The sequence below is a fragment of the Chlorocebus sabaeus genome, chromosome 2 (genome assembly GCF_047675955.1).
Source record: "Chlorocebus sabaeus isolate Y175 chromosome 2, mChlSab1.0.hap1, whole genome shotgun sequence".
In the NCBI taxonomy this organism is placed as follows: Eukaryota; Metazoa; Chordata; class Mammalia; order Primates; family Cercopithecidae; genus Chlorocebus; species Chlorocebus sabaeus.
Genome location: NC_132905.1, coordinates 95,351,128 through 95,369,901, shown reverse-complemented (window position 1 = coordinate 95,369,901; position 18,774 = coordinate 95,351,128). Strand labels below are relative to the sequence as shown.

Sequence of the window (18,774 nt, the reverse complement as noted above, 5' to 3'; positions counted from 1 at the left end):
CCAGAGGCAGCATCAGAATCTTATCTTTACGGCTCCCGACTCCCAGCACATGCCACGTTCACCAAGCAGATGTCATGTCACTAGGGAAATATTTTTTAAACGCGCATCTGCTGTGCATCAGACACAAAGCAGCCCTCCCTGCACTGGCCCCGTTCTTACCGCTGCACGTCCAGGATGGAGAAATCATCTCTTCCCTTTCCTCCACTTCACTTTTATGTGGTGTGTGAACCACTCCCTCCCCTGCTCCGTCACCAACAAACAGGGAGAGAAATGAAACTACTTGATCTGGCCACAGAAATGAAACTGAGTTATCAGCATGCTCTCCAGATGACTCAAGAGAGTGGTCCTCAAACTCGAGCTGCATCCAAATCCTGGGAGAGCTGTGGAGACGGGGTGGCAGTTCCCCCACCCCTGCCGGAGAGTCTGATCTATAAGGTCTGGGCTGGGACTGAGAATCAGCATTGCTAACAGATTCCAGGGGAGGCTGGCATGGGGGCAGCTCCAGAGTGGCTTGGTCACTGGAAGGCTCTGCCATGACAGTGCCATCCAGTACCCCCTGTGTGGCTCTGAAATGTGATTACCGTGACCAAGGGACTGGACTTTGAACACCATGTAATTTGAATTAATAGCCACGTGTGGTTCGGGTATTGGACCTCACAGATGCACTGCTGTTACAGCCCGGGGACATGCTCTCAGGCACATGATCTGAACACTCTGAGCTGTCCCGCTTAGCTTCATGCCTGAGCCGCACCTGACAAATGTCACATCTCCCCTCGTTAGGTGTGGAAAACCCAAAGAAGGAAGGTCAACAGCTTTCTGCAAGCACCTGTGCCTGAGATCCCCGACTCATAGCCAAGATGGTTTTCTTCCCATTGGAGATAAGGAGGCCCCAGGACAAATCCCAGGCTCCGGAACTCAGCCCCACACTGGCTGCATGTCATCTTTCTGGTCCTCAGTTACTTTTCACTGCAAAAGTGAAGGTGCACAACCGCGTGCTCCCTAAGGCTTCCTGCTCTGTGACCAAAGTCAAGGAAGGCCAGGCATTCCCATCACCAGAGCCAAGAGGTCTGGGAACCTCCAGGAAGAGCCTTCCAGACACTGGGGAGGGGACCAAGCCTCTTGAGGACTGGCAGTGATGGCTGGGAGGGAGGAAGTAGGCTCTCAGTTCTCCTTTCCACCCGTGATCCTCTCCCAAACAAAAATCAACTTTACACATTAAAAAAAAAAAAAAATCCTGAGCACCTCTTTGCTAAGTCATTGTAATGACTTCCCTTGAGCGCAGGCTTAGCTTTACAGAAGATATTTAGAAACTTAAAAATGTTTTTCAAAACCTTGGCATTAGAAATATTAATGCCAGGAGATCATCGTCAGGATCACCTATCCCTGAACCACTTTTCTTCCCAAGAGCCCGGGGACAGATGCTGAGGAGTGAAGGGAGGAATTTGAATCTCAGACTTGGCAGCGTGATATGACATTTGGTTTCACTAGGAATGTCTTTCACAACAGGGCCTGGACCGGCCTACTGCTTCAAGGAATGCACAAAGAAAGGCCTCAGAGAAGCCAGACAGAGGGACATGAGCAGTTTGGGCCAACTCAGGGGACCCTCCACCCTCCATCAAAGCAGTATCTCCCTCCTGCACGCCCCTCACCAGCCACCCTGGGAAGGACCAGAGGTGCCTGCGCATGCAAACTTCAAGGACAGGGTTCTTGCGTTCTGAGCGCTAAGCCCTGAGGGTGAATGAATGTCCCACGCAGCAGCCAAGCACAGGGACCGGGGCCGGGGCCAGGGCTGGAAAAGATGCTGCTGCTCGGGCCTCGGTCACAGCCGCCGGGTGGAGCTCTTTCCTCAGCTGCACATCAGGGAGCGTTACAGTGTGCAGCTTGGTAAAGAGGTGAAGTCCAGAAGCCCCAGTGCCCGCCTCCTGCTCTGGCACACTGACTCTATGGAAAGCACCAGCGCCTCTGTGTGCTGATGAAGTTTCTGGCCACCTGGAAGCACCTGCAGCACCTGGAGCCATCTAGAGCCAGCATGCATCCACTCTCCCATGGCCTCTCCAGTCACAGTAGGAGAGATCAAGCATTTAAATGCTTCCCTGGATTAACAGGACAAAGGCAATGGTGAAGTGCTGTAGACAAGCAGAGTTCTTACTTGGGGTGTGTCCCTCCCAGCAGAGCACAGGAGCAGCAGATGCACCTTAGAGTGGAACTCCACCCTCTCATTGTCCGTGTGACCTGGCTCTTTGTTTCTTTTTTGTTTGTTTGAGATGGAGTCTCACTCTGTTGCCCAGGCTGGAGTGCAGTGGTGAGATATCTGCTCACTGCAACCTCGGCCTCCCAGGTTCAAGCGATCCTCCCACCTCAGCCTCCCAAGTAGCTGGGATTACAGCAAGTCCCACCATGCCCAGCTAATTTGTTTTGTATTTTTAGTAGAGATGGAGTTTTACCATGTTGGCCAGGTTGGTCATGAACTCCTGACCTCAAGCGATCTGACCATCTTGGCCCCCCAAAGTGCTGGGAATTTGGTTGTGAGCCACTGCACCCAGCCTGGCTCTTTGGTCCTTAGCCTCTCTGTGCCTCACCAGTTCCACTGGGTTAAATCATCATGATCCTGTCACAGGGCGGGTGTGAGCAGTGACCAGCAGGGTCCATATCAGGCAGGGAATGTGACTCTGGCGTGGCCAGCCCCCTTGCATGGTGTCCGTTGGTGGGGGACTGGGCTGGGGGCTGGCAGTGCCTAGCGCCTTTAGAGATGGAATGACAGTCTCCACGCTGAAGACCACATTGTAGGGAAACATCAGCAGGATGTGGAAATGAATGGCAATTCACAGTCCTGTGCCCCGGGCGCAGACACAGCAGTGATCTGCAGGGATAGCAGAAGTCCAAGGGGCCATCACTGGGTAGGAGGGGCCGTGGTCACAAGAACTTCACAGCCCAAAGCTGGATCCCTAGGCAATGCCTGGCCAGGAGTGCCCCTGAGGCCTATTCCATGACAGTGAACTAAGATCAACGATGCTACAAAAATAGAGCAATTTCGGCCAGAATAAAAATGTACTGCCCTCCTTTTTTCATACACAAAAATGTCTATGCATACCAAGAGCTTAGCACTTACCAGGGCCTATATGAGTTTTGTGGGGCTGCCATCACGAAGAACCACACCTGAGTAGCCTAAACAGCAGAGGTCTCTGGTCTCACAACTCTGGAGGCCAGAAGTTCCAAATTGAGGTGTCAGGACTGTGCTCCCTCCGAAGTCTCTAGGGGAGACCCTGTTCCAAGCGTCTCTCCAGCTTCCCATGGTTTGCTGGTGATTTGGGGTGTTGCTTGGCATACAGGTGCATCATCCCATTCTCTGGGTGGGTATGTCCAAATTTCTCCTTTTTATAAGAACACCAGTCCTGATAGGTGGGGGCCCGCCCACTCTACTCTAGGACCACTTGATCCTTACTGACGGCATCTGCAGTTAACCTGTTTTCAAATAAGGTTGCATTCTGAGATCCTGGGGGTTAGAACTTCAGCGGATGAAATTTTGGGGGATACAGTTCAGCCCCTACTAGGATCTGAGCCATGACCCCATCCAATGGTTTGCAGCCTCCCTTGCAGACACCAGGCTCCCTGAGGGGCCTCTGCCCAGGGTAGGGCTCACAGGCTGGGTGATGCTCCTCCCTGAGCTAGAGCACTGCTTGACTCTCAGCAGTCATCAGGTCATTGCATCTCCACTCACAGTGGCCACCCCCTTCCCTGGAAGAGGGCCGTCATGCAGCCCACAGCCACACTGCCCATGGTTTGCTGGGGCCCCTGAGGGAGGGGTTGACATCCTCTGGCCTCACTGACCTGGCGCCTCCCATGTTTGGGGCCTTGGTATGTGAGCAGGTGGGGCTGACACATCAGGCCACGAGCTTGGTGAGGCTTGGAGGCTGGATTTCTGTTCCCTCCCTGGCTTTCATACCTGACAGGGGACACCCCTTCAGCCTGGCTTTTCACACCTAGGGCTCAGCCGTGGCTGGCCTGTGGCCACACTAACACAAACAAGAAATCAATGCTCTTATAAGCCACTGAGACTTGGGGCAGTTTGTTACTGTGAGAATGCTGGAATTCAGGGTGCCGTGTAGCACCATGTTTTAAAAAGGAGTCCTGCCAACAAAAATGCTTGGAAACCATTCATCTATCCCAACTCTTTTATTTTACAGATGAGATATAGAGGCTCAGAGAAGCAGTATTAACCTGGCACCAAAGTCTCCTAGCTCTTCTGGGGCCAGGCCCGGGAAAGAGGTGAGAATGGACACCTGGCACCGACTGCTAGCCCCAGTGACTCTATTTTCTTAGCTCCGAATCACACACATCATCTGACCCACCGTTTCAGCAAGTGTGGAACATCCCAGACTCTTGGATGTACTGCTGCATCTTCTAGAGAGTGAGGTGTTCCGTTGCCCTCCAAAGAGCTCAACAGCCTGGCATGAAGGCAGGGACTGTGTACTGTACCGCCGGTACCAGGGCTGGGAGGTACCCAGAGTTGTGGAATGAATACATTCACAGGCCCACAGGAAGACTGCAAGAGCTCAACTTGAGTTGAACAAGGAGGTTACCAAAGCCCTCAGAACTGCTGCTAATTCTCCCGGCAGAAGGAGACGACTGTCGGAAACTAGGAGGTGCTTCGTGATAATGGAATAAAGGTTTTCTCTCTGCAGAGCTGTCTGGACCACACAGGGGTCACACTTAGATCTGATCATAACATAGCTCCACCTGGACAAGTTGTTTCACCCAACCCTCTTTCCAGCTTGAATCACATCATTACCTTTAAGAATTTCCATTCGTTTTAGTTTCCTGCTAATTGACATCTTCACTATATAAAATACTGGTATAAAAATACTGTGTACCAAGATTTGATACAACTAGCAAATGTTCATTGGTTTACAACAAACCCAAAATACTCATCAACTATGGACTGTTGGATTTAGAAAAATAAGATTGTTGAGCGATTCCAGCTGCATTTGTTTATACAGAACACATTTATTAAGGACCCTGCAGCGTCAGCTTGGTTCTTTGGGTATGCAGCCTTCTATCTGGATCTCTGCAGGCCAGCCAGAATATCTGTTGTTCTTAGTATCAGAGTGGTTGATCTGTGTCGAGAAAAGAAGAGTTTTATTTATTCATTAATCTAATAAACAAGTATTTAATCAGTGTCAGCTGTGAGCAGACACAACCACTTCCTAGACGTAAATTTGCTCCAACCAAAGCTGCGTGTTTGATTTCCAATACATTTCTTAATATTTTAAAATTTAAATTAATTATATAATAGATGTACATATTTTTGGGGTATATGTGATAATGTGATATATCCATATCATGTGTAAAGATCAAATCAGGGTAACTGGGATATCCATCACCTTAAATTACTTTTTCTTTATGAGAGGTACATTCAAATTATTCTCCTCTATTTTGAAATGTACGATAGATGATTTTAAACTATAGGTGCTCTAATGATCTATTGAACACTATGTCTTATTTCTTCTAACTGTATATTTATATCCTGTTTTTTAATAATATTTGAAGCAGTTGTTAATACGGCTGTAGAACTTTCTGCAATGATGAAAATGTTCTATAATCTACCTATTTGGTGGAGTAGCCCATAGCCACAGTAGGTTATGGAGTACAGATGGTCCCCAACTCATGGTGGTTTGACTTTACAATGGTGCAAAGGAGGTAATGCATTCAGTAGAAACTACACTCCGAGGACCCACACAACCATTCTGTGTTTCACTTCCAGTACAGTGTTCAATAATTCCATGAGACACTCAACACTTTATTGTAAAATAGGCTTTGTGTTAGGTGATTTTGCCAACTGGAGTCTACTGTTAAGTGTTTTGAGCATGTTTAAGGTAAGCTAAGCTAAGCTATCATCTTTGATAGGTTAGGTATGCTAAATGCATTTTCAATTTACAATATTTTCAAATACGATGCTTTTATTGGGATGTAAGCTGAAGAGCATCTGTACTTTAAACGTGAATAGTGTAACTGTTAAACCAAAATTTGAATTCTATTTAATTTTAATGAATTTAAGAATAAAATGTAAATTTAGCTAGTAGGTATCATATTGGACAGTGTAGCTCTAATGTTTAGTTTTCAACTCTGGGGGTAAAACTACATGTTTATATATATATGTGTGTGTGTCTGTGTGTGTGTGTGTGTGTGTGTGTGTGTGTGTGTGTGTGTGTATGTATTTTTTTCCCAGAGTTCTTGCAGAGTTCCTTGCTCAGCAAATGTGTATTCATCCTGAAGTGGGTTTAGTCCTCTATATCTTCAACTCTTTCACAGATAATAGAGCACCTTAACTTGATGCTTAAATAAAGTAAGGTGCATTTTATTAATAACCTTGGAATTCTAGTAATATATCCCTTTTTATATAGCAGCTTTACTGGGATATAATTCACATAGTATAAAATCCACCAATGTAAAGTGTGTAATTCAATGGTTTTAGTATGGTCACAGAGCTGTGCAACCATCACCATGGTCAATTTTAAAACATTTTCATCACCCAAACAAGAAGCCATGTACCCATTAGCAGCCACGAATCTCCTTTCCCCCCACCCTAGGCAGCCACGAATCTCCTTTCTGACTCTGTGGATCCTCTCATTCTGGAAATTTCATATAAATGGAATCACACAATATGTGACCTTTTGTGTGTATTTGTTTGTTTCACTTAGCCTGTTTTCAAGGTTCATCCATATTGTAGCATGTATCAGAACTTTATTTCTTTATGTATTTCAATATATTCCATTGTATGGCTATACCATATTTTATATATACATTTCTTAGCCATTAATCAGACATTTGGGTTGATTCCATTTTTTGGCTATTATAAATAATGTTGTTATGTGTGCACAAGTTTCTGTGTGGACCTATGTTTTCATTCTCTTGGGTATATACAAACAAGTGTAATTGTTGGGTCATAGGGTCACTGTATGTTTAACTTTTTGAGGAACTGCCAGAATGTTTCCCAAAGCAGCTGTACCATTTTACATTTCCTCCACTAGTGCATGAGGGTTCTAATTTCTCCATATTCTCACCAGCGCTTCATATTATGTCTTTTTAAAAATCATAACCAACCTAGTAAGTGTTGGGGGTATCTCATTATGGTTTTGATTTGTGTTTTTCTGATAACGAATGATGTTGAGTTTCTTTTCATGTGCTTATTGACCATTTGTATATCTTCTTTGAAGTAACATCTATTCAGATCTTTGTCCATTTTTAAATTGGGTTGTCTTTTTATTATTGAGCTGTAAGAGTTCTTTATGTATTCTAGATTCAGGTCCCTTATTTGCAAATATTTTCTCCCATTCTGTGGTTTATCTTTCACTTTCTAGAAGGTGTCCTTTGAAGCACAAAAGTGTTTTTTTTTTTTTAATCTTTAAGTTCAGGGGTACATGTGCAGGATGTGCAGGTTTGTTCCATAGGTAAACATGCATCATGGGAGTTTGTTGTACAGATTATTTCATCACCCAGGTATTAAGCCTAGTATCCATTAGTTATTTTTCCTGATTCTCTCCCTCCTCCCACATTCCAGCCTCTGATAGGCCCCTCTGTTGTGTGTTGTTCCGCTCTATGTGATAGTGTGTTTTCATCATTTAGCTCCTACTTATCAGTGGGATCATGTGACACTTGATTTTCTGTTCCTGCATTAGTTTGTTAAAGATAATGGCCTCCAGCTCCATACATGTCCCTGCAAAGAACATTATCTCATTCTTTTTTATGGTTGCATATTATTTCATGATGTACATGTATCACATTTTCTTTATCCAGTCTATCTTCAATGGGCATTTGGGTTGACTCCATGTCTTTGCTATTGTGAATAGTTTTGTAATGAACATACGTGTTCATGTGTCTTTATGATATAACAGTTTACATTCCTTTGTTTTTTGAATATTAAATTTTACTTATAACAAATATAATTTGTTAGGAATATTCCCAGTAAGGGGATTGCTGGTCGAATAGTGTTTCTGTCTTTAGGTCTCTGAGGAATTGCCACGTCTTCTACAAAGGTTGAACTAATTTACACTTCCACCAACAGTGTAAAAGCATTCCTTTTTCTCTACAACCCTGCCAGCATCTGTTATTTTTTGACTTTTTAATAACAGCCATTCTGACTGGTGTGAGATGGCATCCCATTGTGGTTTTGATGTGCATTTCTCTAATGATCAGTGATGCTGAGCTTTTTTTCATACGCTTGATGGCCACATGAATGTCTTCTTTTGAGAAACGTCTGTTCATGCCCTTTGTCTTTTTAATTGGATTTTTTTGGTAAATTTGTTTAAGTTCCTTATAGATGCTGGATATTAGACCTTTGTTAGATGCATAATTTGCAAAAATTTTCTCCCATTCTAAAAGTTGTCTGTTTATTCAGTTGATAGATTATTTTGCTGGAAGGACAAAAGTTTTAATTTGCTGAAGGGCAACTTACTTTTCTTTTTTTTTATTATTATACTTTAAGTTCTAGGGTACATGGGCACAACATGCAGGTTTGTTACATATGTATACATGTGCCATGTTGGTGTGCTGCACCCATTAACTCATCATTTACATTAGGTATATCTCCTAATGCTATCCCTCCCCCTTCCCCCCACCCCACGACAGGCCCCAGTGTGTGATGTTCCCCTTCCTGTGTCCAAGTGTTCTCATTGTTCAATTCCCACCTATGAGTGAGAACATGCAGTGTTTGGTTTTCTGTTCTTGTGATAGTTTGCTGAGAATGATGGTTTCCAGCTTCATCCATGTCCCTACAAAGGGCATGCACTCATCCTTTTTTATGGCTGCATAGTATTCCATGGTGTATATGTGCCACATTTTCTTAATCCAGTCTATCACTGATAGACATTTGGGTTGGTTCAAAGTCTTTGCTATTGTGAATAGTGCCGCAATAAACATACGTGTGCATGTGTCTTTATAGCAGCATGATTTATAATCCTTTTGGTATATCCCCAGTAATGGGATGGCTGGGTCAAATGGTATTTCTAGTTTTAGATCCTTGAGGAATCGCCACACTGTCTTCCACAATAGTTGAACTAGTTTACAGTCCCACCAACAGTGTAAAAGCGTTCCTATTTCTCCACATCCTCTCCAGCACCTGTTGTTTCCTAACTTTTAAATGATTGCCATTCTAATTGGTGTGAGATGGTATATCATTGTGGTTTTGATTTGCATTTCTCTGATTACCAGTGATAACGAGCATTTTTTCATGTGTCTGTTGGCTGCATAAATGTCTTCTTTTGAGAAGGGTCTGTTCATATCCTTCACCCACTTTTTGATGGGGTCATTTTTTTCTTGTAAATTTCTTTGAGTTCTTTGTAGATTCTGGATATTAGCCCTTTGTCAGATGAATAGATTGCAAAAATTTTCTCCCATTCTGTAGGTTGCCTGCTCACTCTGATGGTAGTTTCTTTTGCTGTGCAGAAGTTCTTTAGTTTAATTAAATCCCATTTGTCAATTTTGGCTTTTGTTGCCATTGCTTTTGGTGTTTTAAACATGAAGTCCTTGCCCATGCCTATGTCCTGAATGGTAATGCCTAGGTTTTCTTCTAGGGTTTTTATGGCTTTAGGTCTAACATTTAAGTCTTTAATCCATCTTGAATTAATTTTTGTATAAGGTGTAAGGAAAGGATCCAGTTTTAGCTTTCTACATATGACTAGCCAGTTTTCCCAGCACCATTTATTAAATAGGGAATCCTTTCCCCATTTCTTGTTTTTGTCAGGTTTGTCAAAGATCAGATGGTTATAGATGTGTGGTATTATTTCTGAGGGCTCTGTTCTGTTCCATTGGTCTATATGTCTGTTTTGGTACCAGTACCATGCTGTTTTGGTTACTGTAGCCTTATAGTATAGTTTGAAGTCAGGTAGTGTGATGCCTCCAGCTTTGTTCTTTTGGCTAAGGATTGTCTTGGCAATGCAGGCTCCTTTTTGGTTCCATATGAACTTTAAAGTAGTTTTTTCCAATTCTGTGAAGAAAGTCATTGGTAGCTTAATGGGGATGTCACTGAATCTATAAATGACCTTGGGCAGTATGGCCATTTTCATGTTATTGATTCTTCCTATCCATGAGCATGGAATGTTCTTCCATTTGTTTGTGTCCTCTTTTATTTCGTTGAGCAGTGGTTTGTAGTTCTCCTTGAAGAGGTCTTTCACGTCCCTTGTAAGTTGGATTCCTAGGTATTTTATTCTCTTTGAAATATTTTATTCTCCTTCTTTTGTTTTTAGTGGTGTCATAACTAAGAAACCATTGCTTAAACCAAAGTCACAAAAATTTATGCCTCTGTTTTCCTCTAAGAGTTTAATAGTGTTAGCCCTTCAATTTACATATTCGGTTTACTGTTACTTAATTTTTGTATATTGTGTGAGGTAGGGTCCAAATCTATTCTTTTCCATGTGAATATCCAGCTTTCCCAATACCATTTGTTGAAGAGATGATTCATTCCCCATTAAATAATCTTGGCACTCTTGTCTAAAGTGAATTGATCAAAAATGTGAGAACATGAACATCTTCTGGAGTCTAAATTCTATTTAATTTCTCTGTATGCCTATCTTTATGCCAGAGTGACAGTATCTCAATCACAGCAGCTTTGTGTGATGTTTTGAAATTGGGACAAGTGAGCCCTGCAACTTTGTTCTTTTTCAAGAACATTAAAAAGATGTTTTTGTTATTTGGGTCTCTTGAATTTCCATATGAATTTTAGGATAAACTTCAATTTCTACAAAAGATATCAACTTGGATTCTAGTAGGAATTGTGTTAAATCTGTAGATCAATTAGTACAGTATTGAGATCTTAACAATATTAAAATTTCTGACCCATGAACATGGAATATCTTTTTTTTTAGGTCCTCAATTTCTTTCAACGTGTTTTACTGTTTTCAGTGTACTAGTCTTGCATCTCCTATGTTAAGTTTATTCCTAGGTATTTTATTTTTTTGATACTGTTATAATTGCTTTCTGAATTTCATTTTCAGGTTGTTCATTGCAAATAAAAAGTATAATTGAGTTTTTACATTGATTTTTGTGTCCTGCAACTTCGCTAAACTTGATATAAGTTCAAATAGTATTTTAGTGGACTTCTTAGGATTTCTGTTAAGTTGGTGCAATTACTTTTGCATCAGCCTAATATATATATAAAAATCATGTCATCTGCAAACAGAAATAGTTTTATTTATTTATTTATTTATTTTTGAGATGGAGTTTCACTCATGTTGCCCAGCCTGGAGTGCAGTGGCACTATCTTGGCTCTGCAACCTCTGCCTTCTGGTTTCAAGCGATTCTACTGCCTCAGTCTCCTGAGTAGCTGGGATTACAGGCGCCCGCCACCATGCCTGGCTAATTTTTTTTATTTTTAGTAGAGATGGGATTTCACCATGTTGGCCAGGCTGGTCTTGAACTCCTGACCTCATGATCTGCCTGCCTTGGCCTCCCAAAGTGCTAGATTACAGGCGTGAGCCACTGCACCCGGTCTACTTCTTCCTTTCTAATGTGACAACAGATCTTTCTTCTCTTTCTTCTCTCCCTTTCCGTCCGTCCGTCCGTCCGTCCTTCCTTCCTTCCTTCCTTCCTTCCTTCCTCCCTTCCTTCCCTTTCTTTTTCTTTCTCTTTCCTTCTCCTTCCTTTCTTTTCTCTTTTTTTCTTTCTTTTTCTCCCTTCCCTTCCTTCCTTCTCACCCCTTTCTTCCTTCCTTCCTTCCTTCCTCCCTTTCCTTCCTTCTGTCTCTCTCTCTTTCCCCTCTCTTCCTTCTTAGAATCTCCACTACAATGTTGAAAAATGTATCAATGATGAATATCCTTGCCTCATTGCTGATCTTAGAGAAAAAACATTCTGGTTTTCACCATCAAGTATGCTATTAGCTAGGAGTAAATTCTCTTTTACGTTTAGTTTGTTGACTGTTCTTTATCGTAAAGGGGTGTTGAATTTGTCAAATTATTTTTTCTGTGTCTGTTAAGATAGTCATGTCGTTTTGCTTTTCATTCTATTAATGTTGTACACATTACATTGACTGATTTTTGGATGTTAAGCCAACTTTGTATGTCTGGGATAAATCCCACTTGTCTTATATATCCCTTCTTAAAAACACCCTTCAGATTAATGTATTCATTGTTGAGACTCTGGAAATCTTAAAAGGTGGCTCCTGCCTTTAAAAGCTAGCAATCCAAGCATGAAAAGGCAAATAACAACAATGCAAAGCACTGCATGCCCTCTCAGGGAAGGTACAAAATGCCAAGGGCATTACGGGCAGTGGTGGCAGGGCCAGAGAGGCTTCTCAGAAGAAACAGCCTTGAGGTCGATCTTTAAGGCGGCTTTGAGAAGGCACCCCCTGCACGGAGGGAGGCAGGTGCAGAGGTCCACATGTGGAAAGTTACTGCAGGAGTGTAAAGACGAGACCTGAACAGAGCAAGCATATGTGCTGCAGGGTGTGGGAAGAGCAGCCACTCATGAGGCTTTGCTGGGGTGCTGAGCACACAAAGCATGGGAGGGGCTGAGTGGGGCTCAAGACAAGGGTCTGTGCTCCAGTTAGGATCACCAGGGACAAGACTCAGACCATGCTGGAGATGATGAGAATGACGGCTCCTTCTGCTGTGTCGTGCTTGTCATGTAGCAAGGCAGGCTTCGCTACCCACAGTTCAGAGTGCAGAAGAGGCTCAGGCCTAAGAAGTGCCAACCTCAGGTCATGCAGTCAGGGTGGCCAAGTCCAGATCTGAACCAGGTTATCCTCACTTCCAAGACTCCTGTCCTTGTTTATTTCTCAGTTTCCTTTCTCCTATAAAACCAAGAGGTTGGATGGAATAATCTTTGAAGTTCCTTGTGCTTTAAAATTCAATTCAGAAGGTAGTGGGGTCATTAAAGGCTCTGCATGAGAGTGGCCCAGGCACTGTGCCTAGAAAGCTGACTCCTGGAATAGCAGGTGGAGTGGGAGTGAACAGGGGGCTGGGGAGACCCCTGAGGACTCAGGAGGCCCTCCCAACATGGGTACACCATCCTTAGGGAAATATATCACCTGCAAGTCTGAATAGCCAAAGTAACACAGACACAAATGATTCCTTCAATGGCACTTGTCTCAAGCTCGTGGTAAGACCTGTCTTGAAGCCCTGGCTACCAGTCCAGGCCTCGCCAACATTTAAGCAAACATTCTTTAGCGCCCCTGAACCAGAGCAACTCTAGTAACTCTCCAGCACTGACTGCTTGCTATCTTCAGGTCTCGTCTTTATACTCCTGTAGTAACTTGGATAACTTTTAGCTGACACAAGTGGGCAAAACAGGCATTTTCCTGAAATTCACTTGGAGCCGCCATTTCCAAACACATTCCTTTTCTAAATTCAGCCCTGTGACATCCAGTCTTTCTCTTGATTTCTCCCATTCCAGAAACTCTTTCATATGAAGGAAATCATAAGGAAGGATCACCATTATCTCTGTGCAATTCCAATGAGGTTTTTGTTTTCTATTACTTAGCTACTAACATTAATGAAGAACCTGTTTGATGAGATGTTAACATTTGAGTTAAAAAGAATTTCAGCCTCACACCCCAGCCTTTCTGATACAGTCTGGACACTCTCATAAATAAGCTGGAGAACTGCAGCATTGGTAGTAGTAATAACCACGGATGCTCGCGTGCATGGGCCGATCCCTGTGTGGCACAACGCCCCAGCTGCCAGGAGTACCTGCTCACTGTCACCCTTGCTGGCTAAATAAGCTGGGGTGGTTAGATAAGGTAGGACAAGGCCCCTGGAGATGCTGAAGGGGACTGTGGAGCTGGGAAGGAGGGAAAGAGGAGGAGGAGGAACAGGGTAAAAGTGGGGAAGGAGCAGAGAAGTCGGAGGACGCTGTTAAGGGGAAGGGTGGGTATGTATGTGGAACCAGGGCCTCCATTATCTAACCACCCCAGCCGGGGAGCTCCAGGAAGGCCCAGCTGTTCTGGGTTACAGGACCCCACTCTGAGCTTCATGTGTTTATCTTCTTTCATCTTCAGGAGTCCTTCTGTGACAGGAATTATTTTTATTCACCTCTCACAGGTGATGATTCTGAGCACAAAGGGGTAGATAACCTTCCAAGACCACACGGCCAGGTGGATAAAGCCTGGACGTTCTGAAGATGCCAGCCTGTGGCACGATCACACAAGGGATCGGAGAGAAGAGGGCCGAGTATTCGCTCCCCAGGGTCGGCCTGAGGAAATCCCGGGGAGAATGGGGTGCACACCACAGCACGGCTGCTGGCCCTGGAGGAGGCAGGAAAGCTGGAGCCCAGAGAGGTGATGTGACTTAAGATCACATGACGTCGCCTCGCAAAACTAACACAGGACCCCAAGCCCCTGCTTCCCTGTTGTGTGGCTGGTTCAGCTTGCCCTCAATGTGGGTCCAGGCAGTGGTGGGGCCCAAGGAGCCCCACCAATCAGAGCTCAGAGAGTGCTTCTCTTGTTAGGGCAGACCCATGACAGCTCACTGTATAAGCAAGTGCCCAGGCACAATCATAAGCAAGGAGGGGTCGAGCCAGGGCCCTGGGAAACATTCCCTACATGTTCTGCAGGGCTGACTTCCTGGCTCTAGAGGAACATGAAGTCACAGGGGCAAAACATGCTTGTTTAGATGCATGCTGAAATAACCATGGTTTCCAGCCTCCAGAACAGGAGACTAGAGGGGGTCACAGAAGGTCTAGGGTTTCCTGGGAACTAGTCACAAGTTATCTGGTTGTGTGGCCTGCACTGAAGTTACACCTTATACAGGCCCCTTCTCCTCCACCTCAAGTGGTCATGGCAACAAGAAGATGCTGAGCTGCTTCTGTTGCTTGTCTTTCTTCCCAGAACTGTATCCACACCAGACAGCACAAGGAGGCAGACTAGGACCAAATGTCAGAGCCTGAAATCAGAAGCAGCCTACTGCACACCCTGGAGACGTAGAAATCTCTGCTTTCTTGGAATTTCTAGCTAAGTGGAAAGGAGGCCCTTATCCTCAGAAGGTATAGTGGGAGCGCTTGCTCCTTGGCCATGCAGCACAGTTTCCTCCTCTTCTGCACCGGTTACCGCAGCATCATTTCCTGGAGATGAGAACTCTCTGACATTCTCCAGGACGTCATGATTGTCATCGGATGCTCAGCTTGTTACTCCCACACATTTTGCAAACCCTCAGTTGGAATTTTCACAGGAGACTTAGTGGTTAGTAAGTGAGAACGTCATTTTTTGCTCTTTACTTCTCTTTGATAAATAAAGGTCATAAAGGGAGGGTCTTAGAATCAATCGTGCACATGTGTGCAGCATTGATTTGGTGTCCAGCCTCTTCTGCGTGTTTGGTGTTCACCCTGTCTGTTCATGCTCTCAGCCATCTTAAGAGGTGAGCTCTCTCACTTTCCCCACAGCAGGGGCTTGGGGAGGTAAACCTCCTGCCCAAGGAAGAAGAGGCCCAGGACAGATCACGTTGGCTGCAGCATGGTGAAAAATCAATACCAACAGCCCATTCAGAATTTTCTACTTTGAAAGAGATTGGAGAATTTGAAACTTCTGTCCGGATCTAATGCTGATCTCATGGAAACAGTTGACAAAACTCTTATGTTTGGAGACAGGGAGTTATAACATTACCACCAGAATGTTTTCAAGTCACAGCACTTACTATACTTACCACTGGTGGGAAGGGACATTTAAAAACCACTCACCTTTTCTCTCTGAATTTCGGAAGGGAGTTCAAAGCCTTTTGCTGCAAGAAATACCCAGCTAGACCTGAATTTCATGTTCCTGATTTCTTTACTTCCAAGTTCTTCTATGGCATTCTTTGCATCATCATTCAGTCTGCAGGACAAAGGTAAAAGCATGTGAGCATCTCAGGGAGATGTGGAGGGGAGTGGAGCCCTGCTCTGGGTGTATTACACTGCGTGTCCTTGGACGGAGGTTTCTAAACACATTTTTTTTTTTTTTTTTTTTTTTTGAGAGGGAGTCTGAGTCTGGCTCTGTGGCCCAGGCTGGGGTGCAGTGGCCGGATCTCAGCTCACTGCAAGCTCCGCCTCCCGGGTTTACGCCATTCTCCTGCCTCAGCCTCCCGAGTAGCTGGGACTACAGGCGCCTGCCACCTCGCCCGGCTAGTTTTTTTTTGTATTTTTTAGTAGAGACGGGGTTTCACCATGTTAGCCAGGCTGGTCTCGATCTCCTGACCTCGTGATCCGCCCGTCTCGACCTCCCAAAGTGCTGGGATTACAGGCTTGAGCCACCGCGCCCGGCCAGGTTTCTAAACACATTTATCTCCTGCTGCAGTGCATGACACACAGTGGCAGCTAAGAGGCACACGTGCTTCTTGAGGATGTCACATTTCTAGTTAACCATTGGACATCCAGAGCCATTTTAGACCCCAATTTGGGACACAGAATTCTACTTCTCAATTCTGGAAAGCCCTTGTGCTTTGGGGTTCAATCACAGGCCCACTCTCAGCCAACACAATTTTCGGCTATTGCTCTGCCCCTTGTTTACTGATCACAAAATAAGGTGGAGAGAAGTTGCTGAAAGATGAAAGCAAATGTCAAAACTACCCCCTTTTCATAATCAGAAAAGTCCGCATCAAAAAGGAAAAAGAAATGTAAACAATACTGCCACTGCAAACAGTAAGATTTAGAGGAAGTGACAGGAGGGTAGACAGGAAAGTAAACAGTTAAGTTTAGATTGTTCTAAGTGAGTGAAATCAGAGTTTTTCAAAGTATGTGCTAAGGAACTTCGGTTTGGTAAGATGCTCCATGCAAAAAGGAATCTGAGGTCAGATACATTTGGGAAACGCTGTGGTCAGTAGCCCCATCTGGGAAATTCACAATGCAAATAAGCACTTTGAAGGTTCTTAGACATTCTGCAGCAAAGACAAAGGTTTGGTTTACTTAGTAAGATACACTCTGAGAAGCACTGACCTACATCCACTTCTAGTACAGTATTGAATGTGTATGTTCGTATTTCTTTATTCTCTTCTGTGTGTGTGTGTGTTTTTTTTTTTTTTTTTTTTTTTTTGACAGAGTCTCACTCTGTTACCAGGCTGGAGTGCAGTGGTGCGATCTCGGCTCACTGCAACCTGTGCCTCCCGGGTTCAAGTGATTCTCCTGCCTCAGCCTCCCGAGTACCTGGGACTACAGGTGCGTGCCACCATGCCCGGCTAATTTTTTTTTATTTTTAGTAGAGATGAGGTTTCACCATGTTGGCCAGGATGGTCTCGAACACTTGACCTCATGATCTGCCCACCTCGGCCTCCCAAAGTGCTGGGATTACAGGTGTAAGCCACTGCGCCCAGCCTCTTTTCCTATTTCTATAGGGAAATTATCTCAATTTCCTTTCACATTGCTGTAAGTATTAATGCCACCCTGGGTTTAGGCTTTCTGTCTAGAGGTTAGTTTTTCTGTCCTAATTATGGTCAACAGCAGCTTTGTCTTGATTCCTTGAAATACTCCTTTGATTTAGATTCTAGTACTTCTGTGGTTAGCGATGTAATTTTTTTAAAGAAATGCCATCTATTTTGTCATGATCTTTCATTCTTTCTCCTTAGAGAAGTACTTTGCTCCTGGACTTTCTACTTCTCCCCAGAGGATGTCACTAAGAGGCCCTGGCAGTCTCTGCCCCAGCTGGCTTCTCTTGCCCACCGCTGTGACACATCTACACCCACTCACCTTGTGCTTCCGTCGTCATAGGTCACCATGAAGAGCAGGGACTTTGGAGGAGCACTCTGAATAAACTTTATCATCGGTCCAGAGTTATCTATTGGGGGATGCAAGTCAGTTTTAGGGTCTTTGCTCTTCACTGAGGCTCTGCCTTGGGTGCTGGGCTTCCTCCTGCACCTGCATTCTGTGTCCACTCTGAATCCTTGGGGTTCTTCTCGCTGCTCAACTCTGCAGATGGTGTGCTAGCTCTGGATATGTGAACATTCACTGGGTACCATGGGGACTATGTGAGGTGAGTGGCACAGTATAGAAGGAAAAGAACTAGGCAGAACACTTGCAATAGGTGTTCAGGGTGGTAGTGAAAGGGGGTCAAGATAAGGAGCTTTTTTTTGACCAACAAACAAGAGAAGTAGAGCCTCTGGTAGAAAAAGAAAGAAAAAGAAAAAAAAAACCCTCCTTAGAAATGAGATCATAAAGATTATATTAACCAAACTCTTAACAAGCAGCAGCCTGTGTGGCACAGGTGGAGTGTTCTCTGCGGTCACTGATAAAGCGCCACACCCACACCATGACCACTGAGCAGAGTAGCCTTGCAATCACACCTCCCTGTGCAGAAGACAGACTCACACAGAACTCAAACATGAGACGTGTGGAACACGGGCAAGTCTGTGCCAAGAGACTTATCTATGCCTTATAAAATAAAGATAAACCACAAATCCTGTTACTCACCACTGTGGCTCATTATTTACTGTTTTGCTTAGGTTAACTGCAGAGTACAGCTGTGTCCTTCTCATTGGGTGGGTGCAGGCGTTTTCTATTCTTTGTCCTCACTATCTTTATAAAAGCTTGTTTTTGACAGTCTCAGTGATATATAAAAATAAGAGGAGATAGTATATCCTGGCCAGCAACTGTAGTCAAGAGTCAGTGCCCAGAAAGGAGAGACCATTGAGAGAGACTGGGCACCCGTGGGTTCTGGGAATTCTTGTGCTGCACCCAGCAGAGCACTGTGAGTCACCAGGAGTAATTGTGACAGCTTTCAAAGGATGATGGTATTTAGGGCTGGATGCTGGTGACTGTATTTTTTTTTTTTTTTTGAGATGGAGCCTCACTCTGTCACCCAGGCTGGAGTGCAGTGGTGCGATCTCG

General features: G+C 44.4%; 2 protein-coding genes across 5 annotated transcripts in view; both read right to left on the bottom strand.

The window, feature by feature from the left end:
• Window positions 1-244, bottom strand: part of MX2 (MX dynamin like GTPase 2) — a 44,750-nt gene extending 44,506 nt beyond the window's left edge. Inside the window, exon 1 of the mRNA XM_007968650.3 lies at window positions 160-244. The gene's annotated coding sequence lies outside the window, so the exon portion shown is untranslated. The remainder of the gene's footprint in view (window positions 1-159) is intronic.
• Window positions 245-4,100: 3,856 nt separating this feature from the next.
• The window catches only part of FAM3B (FAM3 metabolism regulating signaling molecule B), a 55,085-nt gene continuing 40,411 nt past the window's right edge, over window positions 4,101-18,774 (bottom strand). Inside the window, exons 4-6 of one of the 4 annotated variants that reach the window (XM_007968586.3) lie at window positions 17,638-17,725; window positions 15,661-15,793; window positions 4,101-5,114 (exon numbers count right to left, since the gene is read on the bottom strand). In XM_007968586.3, the coding sequence (XP_007966777.1) occupies window positions 5,025-5,114; window positions 15,661-15,793; window positions 17,638-17,725 (311 nt within the window). In that variant the 3' untranslated portion in view covers window positions 4,101-5,024. The remainder of the gene's footprint in view (window positions 5,115-15,660; window positions 15,794-17,637; window positions 17,726-18,774) is intronic. The other 3 variants (XM_007968578.3, XM_007968640.3, XM_007968598.3) reach the window with 3 other exon arrangements.